The sequence below is a fragment of the Oreochromis aureus genome, linkage group 10 (genome assembly GCF_013358895.1).
Source record: "Oreochromis aureus strain Israel breed Guangdong linkage group 10, ZZ_aureus, whole genome shotgun sequence".
In the NCBI taxonomy this organism is placed as follows: domain Eukaryota; kingdom Metazoa; phylum Chordata; class Actinopteri; order Cichliformes; family Cichlidae; genus Oreochromis; species Oreochromis aureus.
This window is the reverse complement of record NC_052951.1, coordinates 4183103-4199700: the sequence shown is the minus strand read 5'-3', so window position 1 is coordinate 4199700 and position 16598 is coordinate 4183103. Positions and strand designations below refer to the sequence as shown.

Genomic DNA, 16598 nt, shown 5'->3' with positions numbered 1-16598 from the left:
CAGTGTGGACCATAGAACAGACATTAAACATGATCCTATGTTGCTTTGTGAAGTTTGTTTTTTTTTAAGCCTTGAGTGGAGCATCGTAGTTAAATTCCATATTTTTGAAACAGTGTGTCATGAGCAAGTGTTAAACCGGGGGGCACTGTTCATACAGCAGGCAAAATATATTCTTCTTTATCATCCTTCTGGAAATTAATGGAGGCAATAATTTATAAAATAAACATCATATTGTATTCAGTAAGAACTGAAACCAGCAACTGAGACCAAAAAACTCATCAGAAAAGCTTTGACTGAGGTGATAGATGAAGGGAGCTGAGGGCCATTTAATCACAGACTTCTATATAGTCAGACATGTTCTGCAGCCATAAATGTCACCTCCTGCTGGCCATCAGATAGAATGCAAAGCATTGTGTGTGTGCAGACACTCGCATATACACAAGCGCTCATATGAAGCCAGTAGCCTAGAGGGAACCAGGAAGCACCTCACTGACAGTGTGAAGAAAAAAGTATCATTATTTCAGAGCTGATGAGTGGACATGAAGTAGCTTGGCACTTTTATTGCTGGATCCCTAAAATGTTTAGAATGTGTAATTTTAGGAGTGTTGTGTAGAGGTTTATTGGGGGGCCGAACAACATTTGCCTGGTTACAATTTCAAAACAGTTTTCCACCCATTATGTTAAGTTTCGGGGATTTCATTACATTATACACAAAGGGATTCATGCTTTAACTCTGTGATGCCTCTGCCTTTTAAAGCATTCACTCTAACAGAGACAAGAGCCTCAGCTCCCACAGCAAACACTATCTCTCTCCCTGTGCAGGCCCCAGCCAGACACCAGGTCTTATAAAGGCAGAGAACCGCTTTATGAATCACTGTTTTGGATGGAGAAGCCTTGCACTTCGGCCATCTTTGGATAGTTTATGCTCATTTACGCACAAAACTACGCTGGTATAACCGGTAGTGGGTTGTGTTGTGCTGGACCTGTCAGCATCTCTGATGTGGCGCATCTAAGTCGCATCAAACGCAATAGGGTTAGACAACTCAGGCAGGAAGTTAGGAAATTGAGTTTCCAAAATAAAATGGTGAAGTTGGTCGATGTGTGGGGCGCTTCGGTCTGACTTGGCCCCACTTGCACAACGAGAGGGTGATACTTCTACGGCCTGCTTTATCCTCTCACTGGTTATTTTGTAGCAACATTAATGCTCTTTATGGAGACAGATGAAGATACACACGTGAAAATAAAAAAGGTTTAAAATGAATTAACCACTCATTCAAACTCTGAGTGAAAACAACATAATATGTAAAAACATTAAACTTTGGGTACAAGAACACCCGGGAGCCAGAAGGTAGCAAAAAGAAAAATACATATATTTAACAATAATTCTTCTTCTTTCTTTCATCTTATCATTAATATTATTATTATTTTAATCTCATCATCATTAACATTAGGATGAGATAATTGTTTGGAAACAATACACAATATGAGAGCATTACTGCATTATAGCATATGTTCCTTATGTTGATGGCTGTTTTGCGTGTTCCTTTACATAGAGACTCAACACAAAGGTATTTAATGGAGCGTAACAACTGACCACAATACAGGTTTAGTGTGTGTTCAGTTTAAGGGCCCCGGAGGGAGGGGCCCTGGTTCTTATCCTCATACACAAAGGCTGAAAGTGATGACCTGATAGATCAGATAATAGATATTTGAGTCGTTTTGTCTCGAACATCAAACATAACTTTCGTATTGTCAGGTCCCCAAACCAACCGGAAGTCTCGTCCCTGTGTCTTCTTCCTGACTTTACGGTGGTGCGCATCTCACCGACCGGGAATACCGATTTCTGAACATTTCGGCCTTTTCCCTCCGCTGCACCGTAAAGCCGCGTTTTCGTGCTGCGGCTTGCATTGGCGTTGTGGGGTTAAGGACAGATTCTGTCGGTCGGTATTATGACAGAGGGAGATGACACACATCCAGAGGGAGCTGTGTTTGTTTTGTATGGCGAAATGAGGATGAGGCAGGGGGTGGAGAGTCGCCACAGAGACGCTGGGTTCCGTCCAAACATCACCGCATTTTAGCACTTCTTGAGTGCTCGGGATTTGCGTTACACTGCATCTGCTGCACCGCTCATTTTTCCCTTTCTTCACAGTGCATGGTGGAACATGCAGCTTGTTTGAGGACACCCCCCTTCCACATACCCATTGCTGCCATGATAGGCAGAGGTCTCCTCTCGACCGTGGCTCGGCCGGTTGGAGAAGAGGCAGATTGATTTGGGACGGTGGGTCATATCTGCGGATGTTATTCCGTTTGTGGAGCCTGTAAATCACATCCGCGCGCGCACACCGTGATTCTTACTCAGGGAAAAAAGGAGAAAGAAAACAACATGTCTTCTCGATCTGCATTACCGTCTGGAAACGACAGGAGTAGTGGAGACCATGTAAGTGCAATTCCAGTCTGCTGCCTGTGTTTGTGTGCATGCAGACGATAGATTGTGCATCCCTTAAAAAAGAAAAAAAAAGATATCTGCATATGTGTGGTTTTATTCATTGTGCGGATGGTGAGGCGAGGGGGGAGGAGGAGGAGGAGGGGGGGGGTCATAGATGGTGATGTTTTTCTCGTTTGAGGCTCTGCTGCCCTGATATTGGACGGATATTTAAACAGAGCAGGCTCTTTGGGAAAAGGGCTAACCTTGGGTGTCTGTGCAGGGAAAGAGCTAATGGCAGGCAAACAGCCCGGAATGAGTCCATCCGCATACGATAACGCTCAGCGGATATGCGCAGAAAGCCTGAAAACCAGCCGTCACCTCTTATTATAAGGCTTGGAGAGATAGTGATGTCACATTATACTCCTTGCTGCTGCTGCTGCTGTTGTGTGTGTGTGTGTGTGTGTGTGTGTGTTCCCTAGAAATTGGATGGGTGGGACGAGAGTAGCACAAGAGGCCAAAATAAACGTAGAGAGAATATCTGGACTGTTCGGCTGAAGCCAGGGGATTACTGCGTAAAATGATGTGCAGTCCATTGCTGCGCAGCCTACAAAGCGATCAACCCCAGAGCCAGTGGGTGTCAGACAGCGCCATACATTGTATGCTGTGGAAAACAGAAACGGCCTGCAGAAAAGAAGCAAGCTGACACCGAACAGGTTCTGCATATGTGGAATCTATCCATCTAATATCTAAATGGGCGCATGACTGATTTATGTTGCATTATGTCATTTCATTGCCCTCAACACTTTTGCACCCCCTCCCCCCACACCAACCCCATCTGTTTGTTAGCAGAGCTTTCAGCACAGAAGGATGGTTAAGCCAATAGATGTGTGGATGTGTGTGTGTAGAAGTGAATGTGCAGGAGCGTGTGACTTTACGAGGTGTATGATTGATTGTGAATGGAGATTCTTCTATTAGAAGTGATCTGGAGCTGTTGCCGTTGCATCTCGATTATATGATGATGACAGATGAGTGGATGGAGCGGATGAAACGGTGTCTTGCCATATTGGCAGTCACAGGTGAGGCTTGGCTTGATGTGCAACGAACAGCGCAGGGGGATTAATGCACTCGCTTGCTCGCCACGCATGCATGTGTGTGCTGCCCGTGGTATTGGTTGGAGATGTTTGATTGCAGAGTTTGGATCCCAATTGGCACCAAGGTGAAGCATAGGAACATGACTGTAAGCAAGAGAAGGAATAACGGAAGGTGGGGGTTAAGGCTATGAGTGGTTGTGTTTGCGTGTGAAACTAAGAGCAAGATGACATGCTGGGGGGGAATGGAAGTGTGATGCCTCAGGGCCCAGGGCTGGCCAGGGACCACTGTGTCAGCATCTGCTCCCTATTTTTTTGTTTTTGTGTTGTTGTTGTTTTTACTTCTTTCTCTTACAAACAGTGAAAGTGATACCTCTTTATTGCCCCACTCACTACCACCTATTCTTATGTTTCCCTCTTTAAGATCTTCCTTTTGTTTGTCACATGACAAGTAGCTGTTTCATGCTGTGCTGCATCAAGCGTTGCTCGTGTGATTGCATGTTGTCGTTTTCCCCTTGAAAATTATCTGCGACTCAAGCTTGAGATGATCAGAACTGCACAGCAATGCACTAAAGTGTTGGGGTCCAGGATCAACTGTTTACAGGGTTGTGAAAGCTTCAGGGCCACCACATATTCTAGCAACAGCGTTACCTGTATCCCCTGTCAAACTTGATGAAGACATCTCTGAGCAGTGAAGTAGCAGACCTCTGAAGAAGATGATGCTGAGCCCAAAATGAAAACAGTATGTTGTGTTGGATGACAGCTGTTAGCCCAGGAACGAGGGACATGTAGTCACATGCAGATCAGCTCCAGGTTGTTGCTCTTTGTCATTACGGGTCAAACATCTGTTGGAATGATTATGGGATATGGCACCAACTTGTCATTATGAGCTTAGCAGTATTTGATATATAAAGCTGGGTTGCCTATTGTAAGTGTTGTTACCAATGTGTTTTTTGTCACTTACACAGTATGTGTTACACTGTGCAGTGATCAATGTGACAAACACTTTAGCTACTAAAAGAGTGAGTGTCTTATTGTTTGGAGACAGAGTTTATGACTAGCTTGAAGAGGCTGCAGGCACTAACTAATGCATACTATTTTACTTCTGGAGGCCCATCAGTCGTTTGAGGTTGTAGATCATCCTTAAAGTCCTTTTCCAGCCTGCTGCTGCTGCTCTGTGTGATATTGCTGTTGGCACAGTGACCTAACCTCTTCCCCTTCATTTTCCTCCAGCATGTGTCACTGGGGGCCAGCCGCTCAGATAAGGCCACCAGCCAGTCCAGCCGCTCTCTGGGTGCCCGGTGCAGGAACTCCATTGCCTCTTGCTCTGACGAACAGCCGCACATAGGCAACTACCGCCTGCTCAAGACCATTGGCAAGGGAAACTTTGCCAAGGTCAAGCTGGCCCGCCACATTCTGACGGGCAGGGAGGTGAGTTACGAGAGTAACAGACATCAAAGGTGGGAGTGAGTGATGGATATAACTGTGAAAAATGGAAGGTAACACTTGGCCGAGGTGCTGGTGTCTTTAATATTATCTTAAGAATCCAGTAGTATGTCTTCACGAGAGCCCTCCTTTTAATGATATTTTCTAAAAAGTACATTTTCCTTACCTCCTAATTAGTCCTTCTCTAAAATGTATTTGTGTACATTTCTTTGAGCTAGCTATTTTAACACAAACAGATTGACTTATCTTCTGTATCTTTAATGCTGAGCTTCAAGCTCCATATTTTATTCTTGGACTCAAGTAGAATTTCTTTGGATGACTCAAAGTTCAAAATAGTCCTTATGATATGCTGCATGTACATCAGCGAAGTCCTTCAGTTTAAGCCACCTTTCTTCTCATTGGCTGCCACTCACAAACAGACAGGAGGGGCTAATGTGCTCACAAGGCGTTAGTTGTGGATACAGTGAACTCATTATATGAAACTATAGCCATGTTTAACATGAGCATGCACCACTGTAATACTACATGTATGACAGGAAATAAGGAAACACATACTAGGTCCTTTTAAGGGAAACTGGGAAACTATGAAGTAAAATTATTTCAAACTGTGGGTAAAAACAACCTAAACTAAACACATGACTAAATAATTGCATTACGTCTAATAAGATAAGAGTTAACAATTTATTCAATTCCATTTTATTTATACAGCAACAACAGTCGCCTCAAGGTGCTTTTTATTCTAAGGTAGACCCTACAATAATACACACAGAGAAAAACCCAACAGTCATATGACCCCCAACGAGTAAGCACTTTGGCGACAGTGGGAAGCAAAAACTCCCTTTTAACAGGAAGAAACCTCCGTCAGAACCAGGCTCAGGGAGGGGCGGGGCCATCTGCTGTGACTGGTTGGGGTGAGAGAAGGAAGACAGGATAAAGACATGCTGTGGAAGAGAGACAGAGATGAATAACTTTTAATACATGATTTTATAATAATTTGTAGTACATGTTTTCTTGATGACTTACCTCGACATCACTTTATGATTAATTATGTATTTAACAAAGCTCGGAAAGAACTTTCATCATCTACTTAGCGGCGCCTGGTTTAGCAGCACCAGTTCTAGTCAGTAGGGATTAAATCCGCTCAAATTCGCGTGACAACAGCTTGTTGAAGTAAATGTTCCGAGTGGCCTCAGTCCATGTTTACTTGCTGTAGAAAACAACATAAATATGCCTCTCAAAATAAGATTTTTCTGCATTTCTGGGTGCTGAGAAAACAATTCTTAGATATGAGTCAGTTATATCAGAAGGAAAGGCTTCACAGCATCATATAAGAGTGGTGCTATCTTTTTTTCACTCATCAAAAATTCCTTGATGTCTCTTCCAGGTTGCAATAAAAATCATTGACAAAACTCAGTTGAACCCTACCAGCCTACAAAAGGTGAGTTTTTCCTTTTGATACTAATGAGACAAGGGAATATATGTGTTATGTGTTCAGGTACAAAACAGAAACAAACACTGGTTTAATGTTATTTGTCTTCATAAGCAGAAACAAAGCATGGCTTCTGTTGGGGGTTTAGAGGCTGGTCAGGTTTGTCCTCAGCTGCTTCCACCCTCTCACAAGGGACAGGAATGAGACAGCATCTGATCGAGAGAGGGCTCATGGGATGTGATGCTGTTTGACAGGTGCTAGGGACTGGATGGGAGTGAGAGGAGACCTCTGCTCCAGAGATCAACTCTTGTCTCTCTCTGGGCTAATCGCCGGCCTGAGAGGGACTGAGTTATTTCATAAACCAGGGTCACGCAACCTATACTTTCTTAATTTGCCACAAAAAGCTTGTTTCTATGCATGACAAAGAAAACAGAAGATTTTGTAGCAGTTCAGAGGTGGACTGCTACAAAATCAGCTGTGCTTGGTGTCTGTCGGGTGCATGGCACAGTCTGGTTTCTTGTTCCTGCTGGGCAGAATGTTGAGATGTGAGTCTAAACTGTAGATACTTGTATGGCTTGTTATACATGGATGTCTGGTATAGATGGAGCAGGAGACAGCAAGACTTCATTATTTTACTAATTAAAAGCCATTGTGCCTCGAAATGTGGGCTGTGTGAGGTAGAAAAATAAAAGGTAAATAGAAGTTCAGAAAATGCAGGTGACATGTGCTGCTTCCTATAATATCCACATAAGGGCCAAAGTCTCAACATCATACTGCCATAAGTCTCTCTACGTCCATCAGCCTGCACAAGCTCCTCTGCCTGTGGACAAGAAGTGAACAGACCAGAAAAAATCAAATCAGGGACGAAATAATCCAGTTTTATTTGTGTGTAGTATGTGTGTGATTTCATTTGACTGAAGACATCTGCATGTCTGGCTTGATGCAGTCAACAAGACACTAGTTCTATAGGATAGGACCCTTTGTTTACATTAATGTGGAGGGTAACACTATTACAAAAATGTCCAAGAAGATTTGCCTAGAATAAACACCAATTAAAGATTTTGGGATGGTTTATATTTGATTTGATTTTTTCTGTTTTTTTCGTATTTATATCTTAAGTAGATCGACAGCAGTGACCTCAAGCTGTTGCAGCTTAAGTGCATAAATGTAAAGTTCTAATTGTTTTCTTTTGCCCTTTTCACTGACTTCCTGCAATCCTCATTCTTAAAATCATATTTTCATGGCATCCTCTTCAGGAACTGTAACTGTAATCCTAACTTCCATGTGATCCCATCTTCCTGGGTGCACCTTTTATTGGATTGGATTGGCTCTTGTGGGAGACGAAAGAGGTGAAGGAATTTCCGCCAGTTAGGGAGAAAACTCCACACCTGGCCACTGGTTATAGCTGACTTTTTTCATATACCTGTGGGCTAGTGAAAGTCCTTAGATTTAAACACACAAAAGAGGCAATATTAACACAATGTGGATGGTTTTGTAGAGATTAGTTGAAAGATAACAAAGTCCGAACTTAAGCATGTTAATTCAGCCAGGCTAACAGTGACATCCCATATCAGCTGACACCCTTGCATGTATGTAACTGGTCAGTCTCGTTTAGAGTGTGATATTCAAGCTGCCTTAACCTGTCTGCACTTGCTACAGGTGTGTGCCACTTTGCAGCTCACCACCATTCCAGTTCCTCTTGTTCTGGCTGTTTCTGACTTTATCAGTGCCACCCAACGTCTACTTTATAATGCGATGGTGTCTTATTGCTCTCCCTGCCTTCCATACATGTGCATAGAATTGGTGGAGAGGCCACAGAACAGAGCCTTGCCGCCAAATATAAATTGCTGCAGATCGAAGTAATTGTCTTCTCTTTATACGACAGTCCTGTCTGAAATCAAGTGTGTGTTAAAGACACATCACATCCAAGCAGAAATTTCTATTTCAGCGCATTTCTGCTCTGTCTACAGCCAGGAAGCTTATAGCCACTGTTCACATGCATCCTGACATAGACCTGCTGTTTTTTGCAGTGTTGGGGGACTGTTTATTGTTTTGATGGATCTGACTCTTCTCAGCCTCGTTGTGATGAGCAAGGAATTAATGGGATGGCCTGGATGATAAGACACTTAAACGCTACGCATCCCAAGATTCCCTCTAGCACAGCTGGAGAAGCTGGGAAGGAGCTTGGTCTTAATACCTGGGTTGCTATGGCAACAGTGATATTGGGGCACTGCTGAAGGAATTGCATGGAGGAGGAGGAGGAGGGGATGGAGGGAGACGTGGGAAAGGGGAGTGTGAAAAAAGAGAATAGAATTGCTTATCGCACCATCGGGTTTTTTTTCTTCCTTTTTTTGTTGCTGACATCATGGAAGAGAGTCGCCACCAACTGCCATTTGTTATGACAATGGCACTGTTATTGTATGTTCATGAAACTGGGAGAGCTGGCATAAATTTTAAAGCCCCTGACTGAAGTGTACAAATACATGCCCCACAGTATCACAGACAGGAGGAGGGCTCAGAGTAGATGTTGGTCTGATTTTGGCTCCCAATTCATCACACTGCTGTGTGGGCTTTGCTTGCTCTTAAAATGAAAATGTTCTTATTATGAGGATTATTATAAATTTGTCTGCTCCTCTTTGGTTTTTTGTGGTGAAATGACTTGCACATTACTGTACTATAAAGACGAATGACTATATGTGTACTCTGTTCACATCAGGAGGGATGCATTACAAGATATGTTATAAATTCTTTGTTATAAAAGCATTGTGGGCATTATAGGGCACATCGTTATTTACATCACAGACTGTACATGTTCTGTACTGTACAAAAGGGCCGTAATTTCCAATTTTGAAAAGTGAGGCAATTTTATCATGCCAGTGATCAGCAGGCCAGCACCTCTGTTTTATAAAAGGTGTCTGGTTGCATAGATGCTGAGATCTCAGTAAACACATTTCTAACGCTCACACTCATTGCCTGTTGCTTTGGAGCTAACTCCTGCTTGTGGTTGCCTAGATAACCCATCAATGTATTTACTAGGTGATATGTTGGTCAACAGTATCTTGCTGTCTCATTTGTAGTTGCTTCAGTTGCTCCCCGTTTGTTGAGAAAAGTTTGTCTCGGGCTTTCCTGCTCTCAGATAACAGTTTGACTTTTTGATAAAGAACGAGAAATGATGTTACTTTAAATGTTCTGGAACCTTTAAACTGGCGAAATGTCAAGGCAAGTGCTCGCAAGCACTTGATGGTGCCCTTTGACAGACTTACTAAATCTGCATGTGAAACGAAATCATGGTTTTAAGTAGGGGTCATTAAGGTGTATGGAGCTAATATCGCACACTTTGGGGAGAGCCTCACCTTCATAACTTACAGTATTAGATAAAAAAATAATGTGAATGTGAATCATGACGAGCTACTTTATAGATGTCCAAGAATAAAGTGTATGGCTGGACTTGAGCATGATATGTATATGTATGTACAAGGAGCAACATGCAATGGACAAATGTGAGCCCCTAACTGGAATTTATCTGTGAAAAGTTCGAAATTGTGCAATTAGAAAATGACAGATTTGGTATTTTTAATTTAAAAGCGAATTAAATGAAATGGAGAAAATAGTTTGCATGAAGTGTGTAACTATGCTCAGTTTCTGCTGACAACTATTTTAGCATTCAGTGTCACATGTAGGAATTAACAGCAACATGCTTCAAATGAGAAGCTCAAACTACTTATAATTGCTTGACATTTTCATAGTTCTCTGAGATCATAAAACTTCAGGGAAACTCTAGTTTAACTGACATGGATCTCTACAAAGTGACTGCAGAAATGGCCTCTCCACCACTGTATAGAGACTGGTTCCATAGTTGAAACCAGTTCTACTGAGCACCTAATTCCACTGAGGTTTTATTTATCATCAAATTTAAATTTTGTTTCTTCTTCCAGCTTTTTCGGGAGGTACGGATAATGAAAGGCTTAAATCACCCAAACATAGGTAAGTTAATGTACACATTACTGTACTTTGTCACAAGGTGTGTGCGCAGGCAGTAGTAAAAAGGTTTGAGCTCTTAAGCTCTTAAGCAGTCACTGACTGAAGTGCAGAGTGACATCTCACATGTATCAATCCCTCCCATAGGCATTTTCTACATATTAAGAGAGCCAGACAGATACCTGTGCATTTTTTATAACATTAACAGCTTTTGTTTGTGTTTTGACTTTGATCTGGTTCTGTTTTGGGCTACAGTGCAGCTTTTCGAGGTGATTGAGACGGATAAGACCCTTTACCTAGTCATGGAATATGCCAGTGGAGGTAGGTACATCAACCATCATGTCCAGGAAAGCTATGATGGAGCCCAAATGATGTATAGGGTTACAGATTTGGCATCGAAGCTCCAAAATGAAAACTGTTTGTGAGAGCAGTATGTGGCTGATTTTACAGATGAGGTCTTTCTTTAGGATGTGCAATAAAACAGAGTAAAAGTGGTACAATTTCTTAAAATCACTGATTCCTTATTTCATCCATATCCACAGAACAGGTTAAAAAAGGGTTCAGTTTAATATTAGCTTAATAAGAGTGATTTCCACTCTCATGTAAATAGAAAAAATATATACATAAGTGGAAGCAGCCAGTTAGCCTAATTTAGCAGATGGAATTGAAAGAACACCCTGGTTTTACTTCTTATTTGACTTCATTTATCTAATATATGCACAAAAAAAGGATTTTTCTCAAAGATATAATCAATGGCTGGTATGTTCTACAGAGCCAGAGTGGCTCTTTCCCCTTTCTAGTATTTACACATAGCTAAGCTACCTCCTGTTTCTGTGTGTCTGTTTGGGTAGTGGTATCTGTTAGCTAACGGTACTGAGGCTGTATTTCTCAGGAAAGACAGAATGTGAGACAACTTTACGCAGAGACAGAAAAATGTGTAACAATGACAGGGCAGGAGAGGAAGAAGAGAGATTATTTTTAAAGGTAAGGACTGCTCAGTGACATTTTATAGACTGGAAACTTGAAGCTAACTGCTAACTCTGGTGAGGTTTATAGTAATGTATCATATTGGACTGGAGCGGCTAGTGTTCATGGTCAATGTTAGCTTATATCGCAGGTATCAGGCATCAAATTCAATTTAAGATGAGAATGTTGATTAGATTCATTGACTGAAATCATCCTTGATAGCTCATGTAATATCAATAACTTATGTCTTGTTGATTCTTGTTGATTCAGGTGTGTGATTAGTGTCATAGGTCAGCTGATCAGAACCTGTATGCAAAATTTACTGAAGCTCACAAAAGCAAATTATTGTGGAGGTCAGCTAGGCTCTTTTTTCTTTTATACTTCAAGTACATTTCAGAGGTTTTACTTTTTCACTTTTGCTTGAGTAAAGAAGTTCAATAAGTACTTTAACTTTACAAGTATTTGTACTTCTACTTAATTGAGGAATATCTGTACTTTTTCCATCTGTGAGAACTGCTTTCATGCCTTATGAGCCTGAAAACGATAGCTTCCTGGTTTGCTTTAAAACCATGTGGCATGCTACATCCACACAGTCGTTTTTATCTTGCTTGCGCGCAACCAATTTTACAAACATGAAGGCCGATAATACATATTCACAATAGAAAGAGTAAATCATAACCTTGTGTTTGGCAATGTTATGTTGTATTTTTGATAAAATGTTGTAGGGATGTAGTTGACGTTGGTCATTGAGAAATATCAATAGCAAGACTGAGATCTGACAGACTCAGTTAACTGATCCATCATAGAAACACAGTGTCTAAGGGGTTTAAGTCCTTCCAAACACTCATTCACTTCGGCAGGATTTGTTCTTCACTATTTGAAAAATCGCTTTGACGTTGTCCATCTTCATTCAGAGAATTTATGTACACTGCATATGTAAAAATAAACAATAGCTCCTGGGGTATTTCCAGTGCCTGGTAGACACTCTCTGTATTGGTGTCATATTAAAAGAAAATACATTCCTGACTAGGAAAATGTTGCTACATGCAGAAATTCAATGAAAGTGCATGTTTGCTTATGTGTAGTAATGATTAAAGACACCCTGCACTTGTGATTTTTCAGCTAGAATTTGCTTTTAATCGAATCGCTCTTAATGAGCGAGGCAGTTGCAGGAGGCTGGGAGAACCAGAGAAGTTCTACCATAATGAGAAGAACACTAGATGGACAAAACACCTTCATGTTAAAATATATTTTATATAAGTATAATAAAAAGTATTTGCAAGAAAGAAAGAAAGCGTTTGTTTTTTTTTTCTGATTATTTATTTACAGTGGATGACATCATCACACTGTGGCAGGAAAACACCAGAAAAAAATCAAAATTATTTATAAAGCTTAAACTACTGGCCTGGGTTTCTGAATTTTCAGTATCCTCTCACATTATAATGATAATAATTATTATTATCAAATTTCCAAAAATTTGTCATTACATTCCCAATCGAGTCACACATCCTGATATAGAGTCACGCATAAAAACATTTAGGCTGAAGAAGGAGAAAAATAAAAATAAGTCTGACTTATTAATATCTAATGTGCCTCAGTGTTTCAGTGTTCTTGCATTGGCATACTCAGTAGTAAGTCTGACAAATAATAGTGTGCCTTCATGCTGATGGACTGGCACACCCAATAAGAATAATATATCTGATGAGTAATAAATAATGTGCCTCAATGCTATTGCATTAACACCCTAAAAAAATTTAAAACAGATATTATTCTGAGTTGGAGAAAGTCTGTTCCACTCTCATCTCCACAGTATCATATGAGACCCAGTTGTCAGTTAGCTTAGCTTACCTTAGCAGAACAAAGCAGCCTATTCTATAAGGCTGTAACCTTATACGTATAGTACAAATGGCGATGTTGTCGATCTTGAACTGAAAGGAAATTAAAGGAAACGTTACTTCTGTAACATAGTTAATTTAAAGAAGCCTAAATAACATAGAAATAACCAAAACTACAGTATCACACCTTTTAATCTAAAATTGTGAAATATAATAATTTTGGTGGGCAATTGAATTATTCCACTCAAGTGATAGCTGTCCAGAAATCCATACGTCATGTTCAGGCACTATGACATATTGGAATATAGTGTGCCTAAACCTTTTTATGGCTATATGTGATAGACAGACTCTTTAAAAAGATAACTGTGGGCTATGCGCTAATAGCTGCTCTGTATTTAAAGTTAATAGCATATGGGACCTCAACATAAATAAGTGAGCAGCCTCAGTGCAGTAATAATGTTGCTTTTAAACAGACTTGAACACATTAATACCCGCCAGCACACGCATCTGTACACTATCCTTTTCCTGTTTGCATCCATTTGTTTCTATTTGTGTCACTTTCTCGTCACCAATCCCATTTTTCTGTGTTGTGTCTGAGACCATATCATTTTCTTGCTGTGACCTTGGCGAATGTCAGAGGCATTGATTCAAATGTGGGTTTTTTTGCACGCCTTTAAGTCAGGGGGTAAAAACCAAGTAAGTATTAGGGAGTCGTAGTGGTGTAAAATGCCTGTGAAGGCCATAATATGCTTTCTGTCTTTTTCCTGCAGCATGTTTAACAGTGCATAATAGTGAAGATGCTCAAACATGATAGTATTAAAACAACAGCTAAGCTACTGTAAAGAAATATTAGTGGTCAGACTTGGGGTTATGGTTTTCAGTATTTTTATGATGCATATTCTGTTAGTTATATGTAAAGATTTACAGATTTACAGCTAGTTTTCCGAGCAGATGGTGGAGTCCTGTGAAAAACGAAGTGAAACCCATGATTTAATAGCTTGTAAAATAAATTTTTGCATGAATCATTTTCTGCAAGACTTCAAGCTCTTACATGTTTGTGGAGGATTTTTGGTGCACGCTTCTTAAAAATGTTGATTCGGTTCATGGATTTTTTGGGGCATTTCAGTCGGGTTGTGATCTGAAATTTGAGCCATTGCAACATTTTTAATCTTTTGTAGATCATTGTGCTGTTGCATGACTCAGTTTTAACTCTAGCTGTCAGACAAACTGACATTTGACTCTAAAATTTTGGCATTCAGAGGATTTCGTGGTTGACTTGGTGACTGCAAGTTGTTCAGGTCCTGTGGCTGCAGAACAAGCCCAGATCATCAACCCTCCACCCTCAGGCTTAACAGCTGATGCAAGGTGTTTTTGCCGATATGCTGTTTGGTTTTCTAAAAATGTAGCGACAGGCCAAACATCTTCACTTTGGTCTCATCTGTACAAAGGACATTGTTCCAGAAGTCTTGTGGGCTTTTTATAATAAAGGGGCTTTCTCTTGCCAACCCTTCCAAACAAGCCATACTCATTCATTCTTTTTGGGACTGAACTTTAACATTTAAAATGATAACTAAGCCCTGTAGAGTCTGTAGGTCTTGTTTTTCACATTTCTCTCAGCCTTGTACTGTCTAACACTGGTGGTGAATTTGCTGGGGCATGCACTCCTGGGAAAAGGGCTAGATCATAAAAATTCTAAATCATGTCACAGTATGTCAACAAAATTTATGATCATATTTTTTACAATATTAAAAGAAAATAGTGAACATTTTCTTGATGCTTGCATCTAGCAATCCATTTTCCATCCTTTCCCTACTGACATTGATGACATAACTACTAATTTTAAGAGTAAATCTACTGAAATAGGGCAGCAGGAGCAATATATTAGTAGTTACACAGTATTATTGCCTGTGACACAGCATAAGTCAAATGTAAGTGCAAAAGTGGTGTTTCCAATAGAAATGAAGCTTATGCGTAAGTTCAATAAGGAAGATCTGTAGTCACACATCTGTCTGCTTCCCATGTGTTTGGTGGCTAATCTAAGCATTACATCACTTCCACTTTCCCACGCTTTAAAGCTCATTGCGGCAGCTGTGGTCCAGTCCAATCATCTTTCTGCCTGCCTTCCTCAGCTCAATCAGCCTCCACTCTGCTTACTTTAAATCTCACCGATCACCTGTCGTTCTCCCTCGCAGACGCCTTCGTGTGATGCACCTTTCTTCCCATCTCCGCCTCTCCCATGTTACTTAGGCTCTATCAAAGCCTCCATCTTCATTTCCACCACCAGCTTCTAGACTCCAGGGAGCAGGGCCCTAATCCCTGTCACCGCTGGGATTTCATCAGAGTGTAATTGCCAAATAGCTTCATTGAATTCTGTGTATCAATAAAGCACGTTCAGTTCCATCGAATGATTTTTCCTTAGTAAAATGTATAAAAAATGATAAAATAACTGCTTAATAACTGCTTAACAAGTAAACCCTGTAACTCCTCAGGAGTTGCATAATTTTGTCACCTAATAGAACTGAAAAGTATTTTCTGCCAGCTGATGTTGTATCCTCGGTCAAACTTTTTAACCATTTACATAAAGCCCTGTTTTTCCTCCATCTCACCGCATCAGTAATTTCCATCCACTGTTTGCTCTTCCTGTCATATGGGGCGCACCTAGAGAGTGCTCCAGGGACGCTCAGTGGAGTCATATGTTTACTTTGGGTGACACATCACCAGCTGCTAGTATTTCCTCCTTCATAGCCTGGTTGTACTCTGCGGTGTGTTTTTGCCTCAAGTGGTAAAATATGTTTGTTTTTTTCCACTGCAGGGATAGTTTTCTTGGATATTTTGCCAAGTACTGTGCTCTGTTTCAGATTTGTTGAAGTAGCTCCTTTTTTTAGGTATTAAAAAGATTTCCCAGATTTATGCTTAGTAGTGTCGTACACACTACTGAAGATATACACATGGTGTCACTATAGCAATGATATTACGATGTGACATTTTTATATCACATAAAAAGTTATATTGTATTTTTGTGGACAAAATCATCACTGCTGGGAAAAGTGTGGTCAAACCTTCCGCTTTCATCGATGTGGTCACACAAGAAAGAGCTTAGAAAGTATTAAAACTGAACGTGTTGATTGTTTTTGGGATTAAGCAGTTAGCTCTGTTATTTCATTATATGTTAGAAGGTGTCAGGAGGTGTCAGGGACGATCGTGGCTCAACAGTTGGGAGTTCGCCTTGTAATCGGAAGGTTGCCGGTTCGAGCCTTGGCTTGGACAGTCTCGGTCGTTGTGTCCTTGGGCAAGACACTTCACCCGTTGCCTACTGGTGGTGGTCAGAGGGCTCGGTGGCGCCAGTGTCCAGCAGCCTCGCCTCTGTCAGTGTGCCCCAGGGTGGCTGTGGCTACAATGTAGCTTGCCATCACCAGTGTGTGAATGGGTGG

At 40.9% G+C, this 16598-nt stretch overlaps 1 protein-coding gene across 3 annotated transcripts in view; it reads left to right on the top strand.

Moving 5' to 3' along the window:
- Positions 1-1825: 1825 nt before the first annotated feature.
- mark4a (MAP/microtubule affinity-regulating kinase 4a) overlaps positions 1826-16598 on the top strand; it is a 33381-nt gene continuing 18608 nt past the window's right edge. For all 3 annotated transcript variants that reach the window (XM_031738526.2, XM_039618371.1, XM_031738527.2), the window contains exons 1-5: positions 1826-2437; positions 4747-4944; positions 6344-6397; positions 10324-10372; positions 10622-10687. In XM_031738526.2, the coding sequence (XP_031594386.1) occupies positions 2384-2437; positions 4747-4944; positions 6344-6397; positions 10324-10372; positions 10622-10687 (421 nt within the window). In that variant the 5' untranslated portion in view covers positions 1826-2383. The remainder of the gene's footprint in view (positions 2438-4746; positions 4945-6343; positions 6398-10323; positions 10373-10621; positions 10688-16598) is intronic.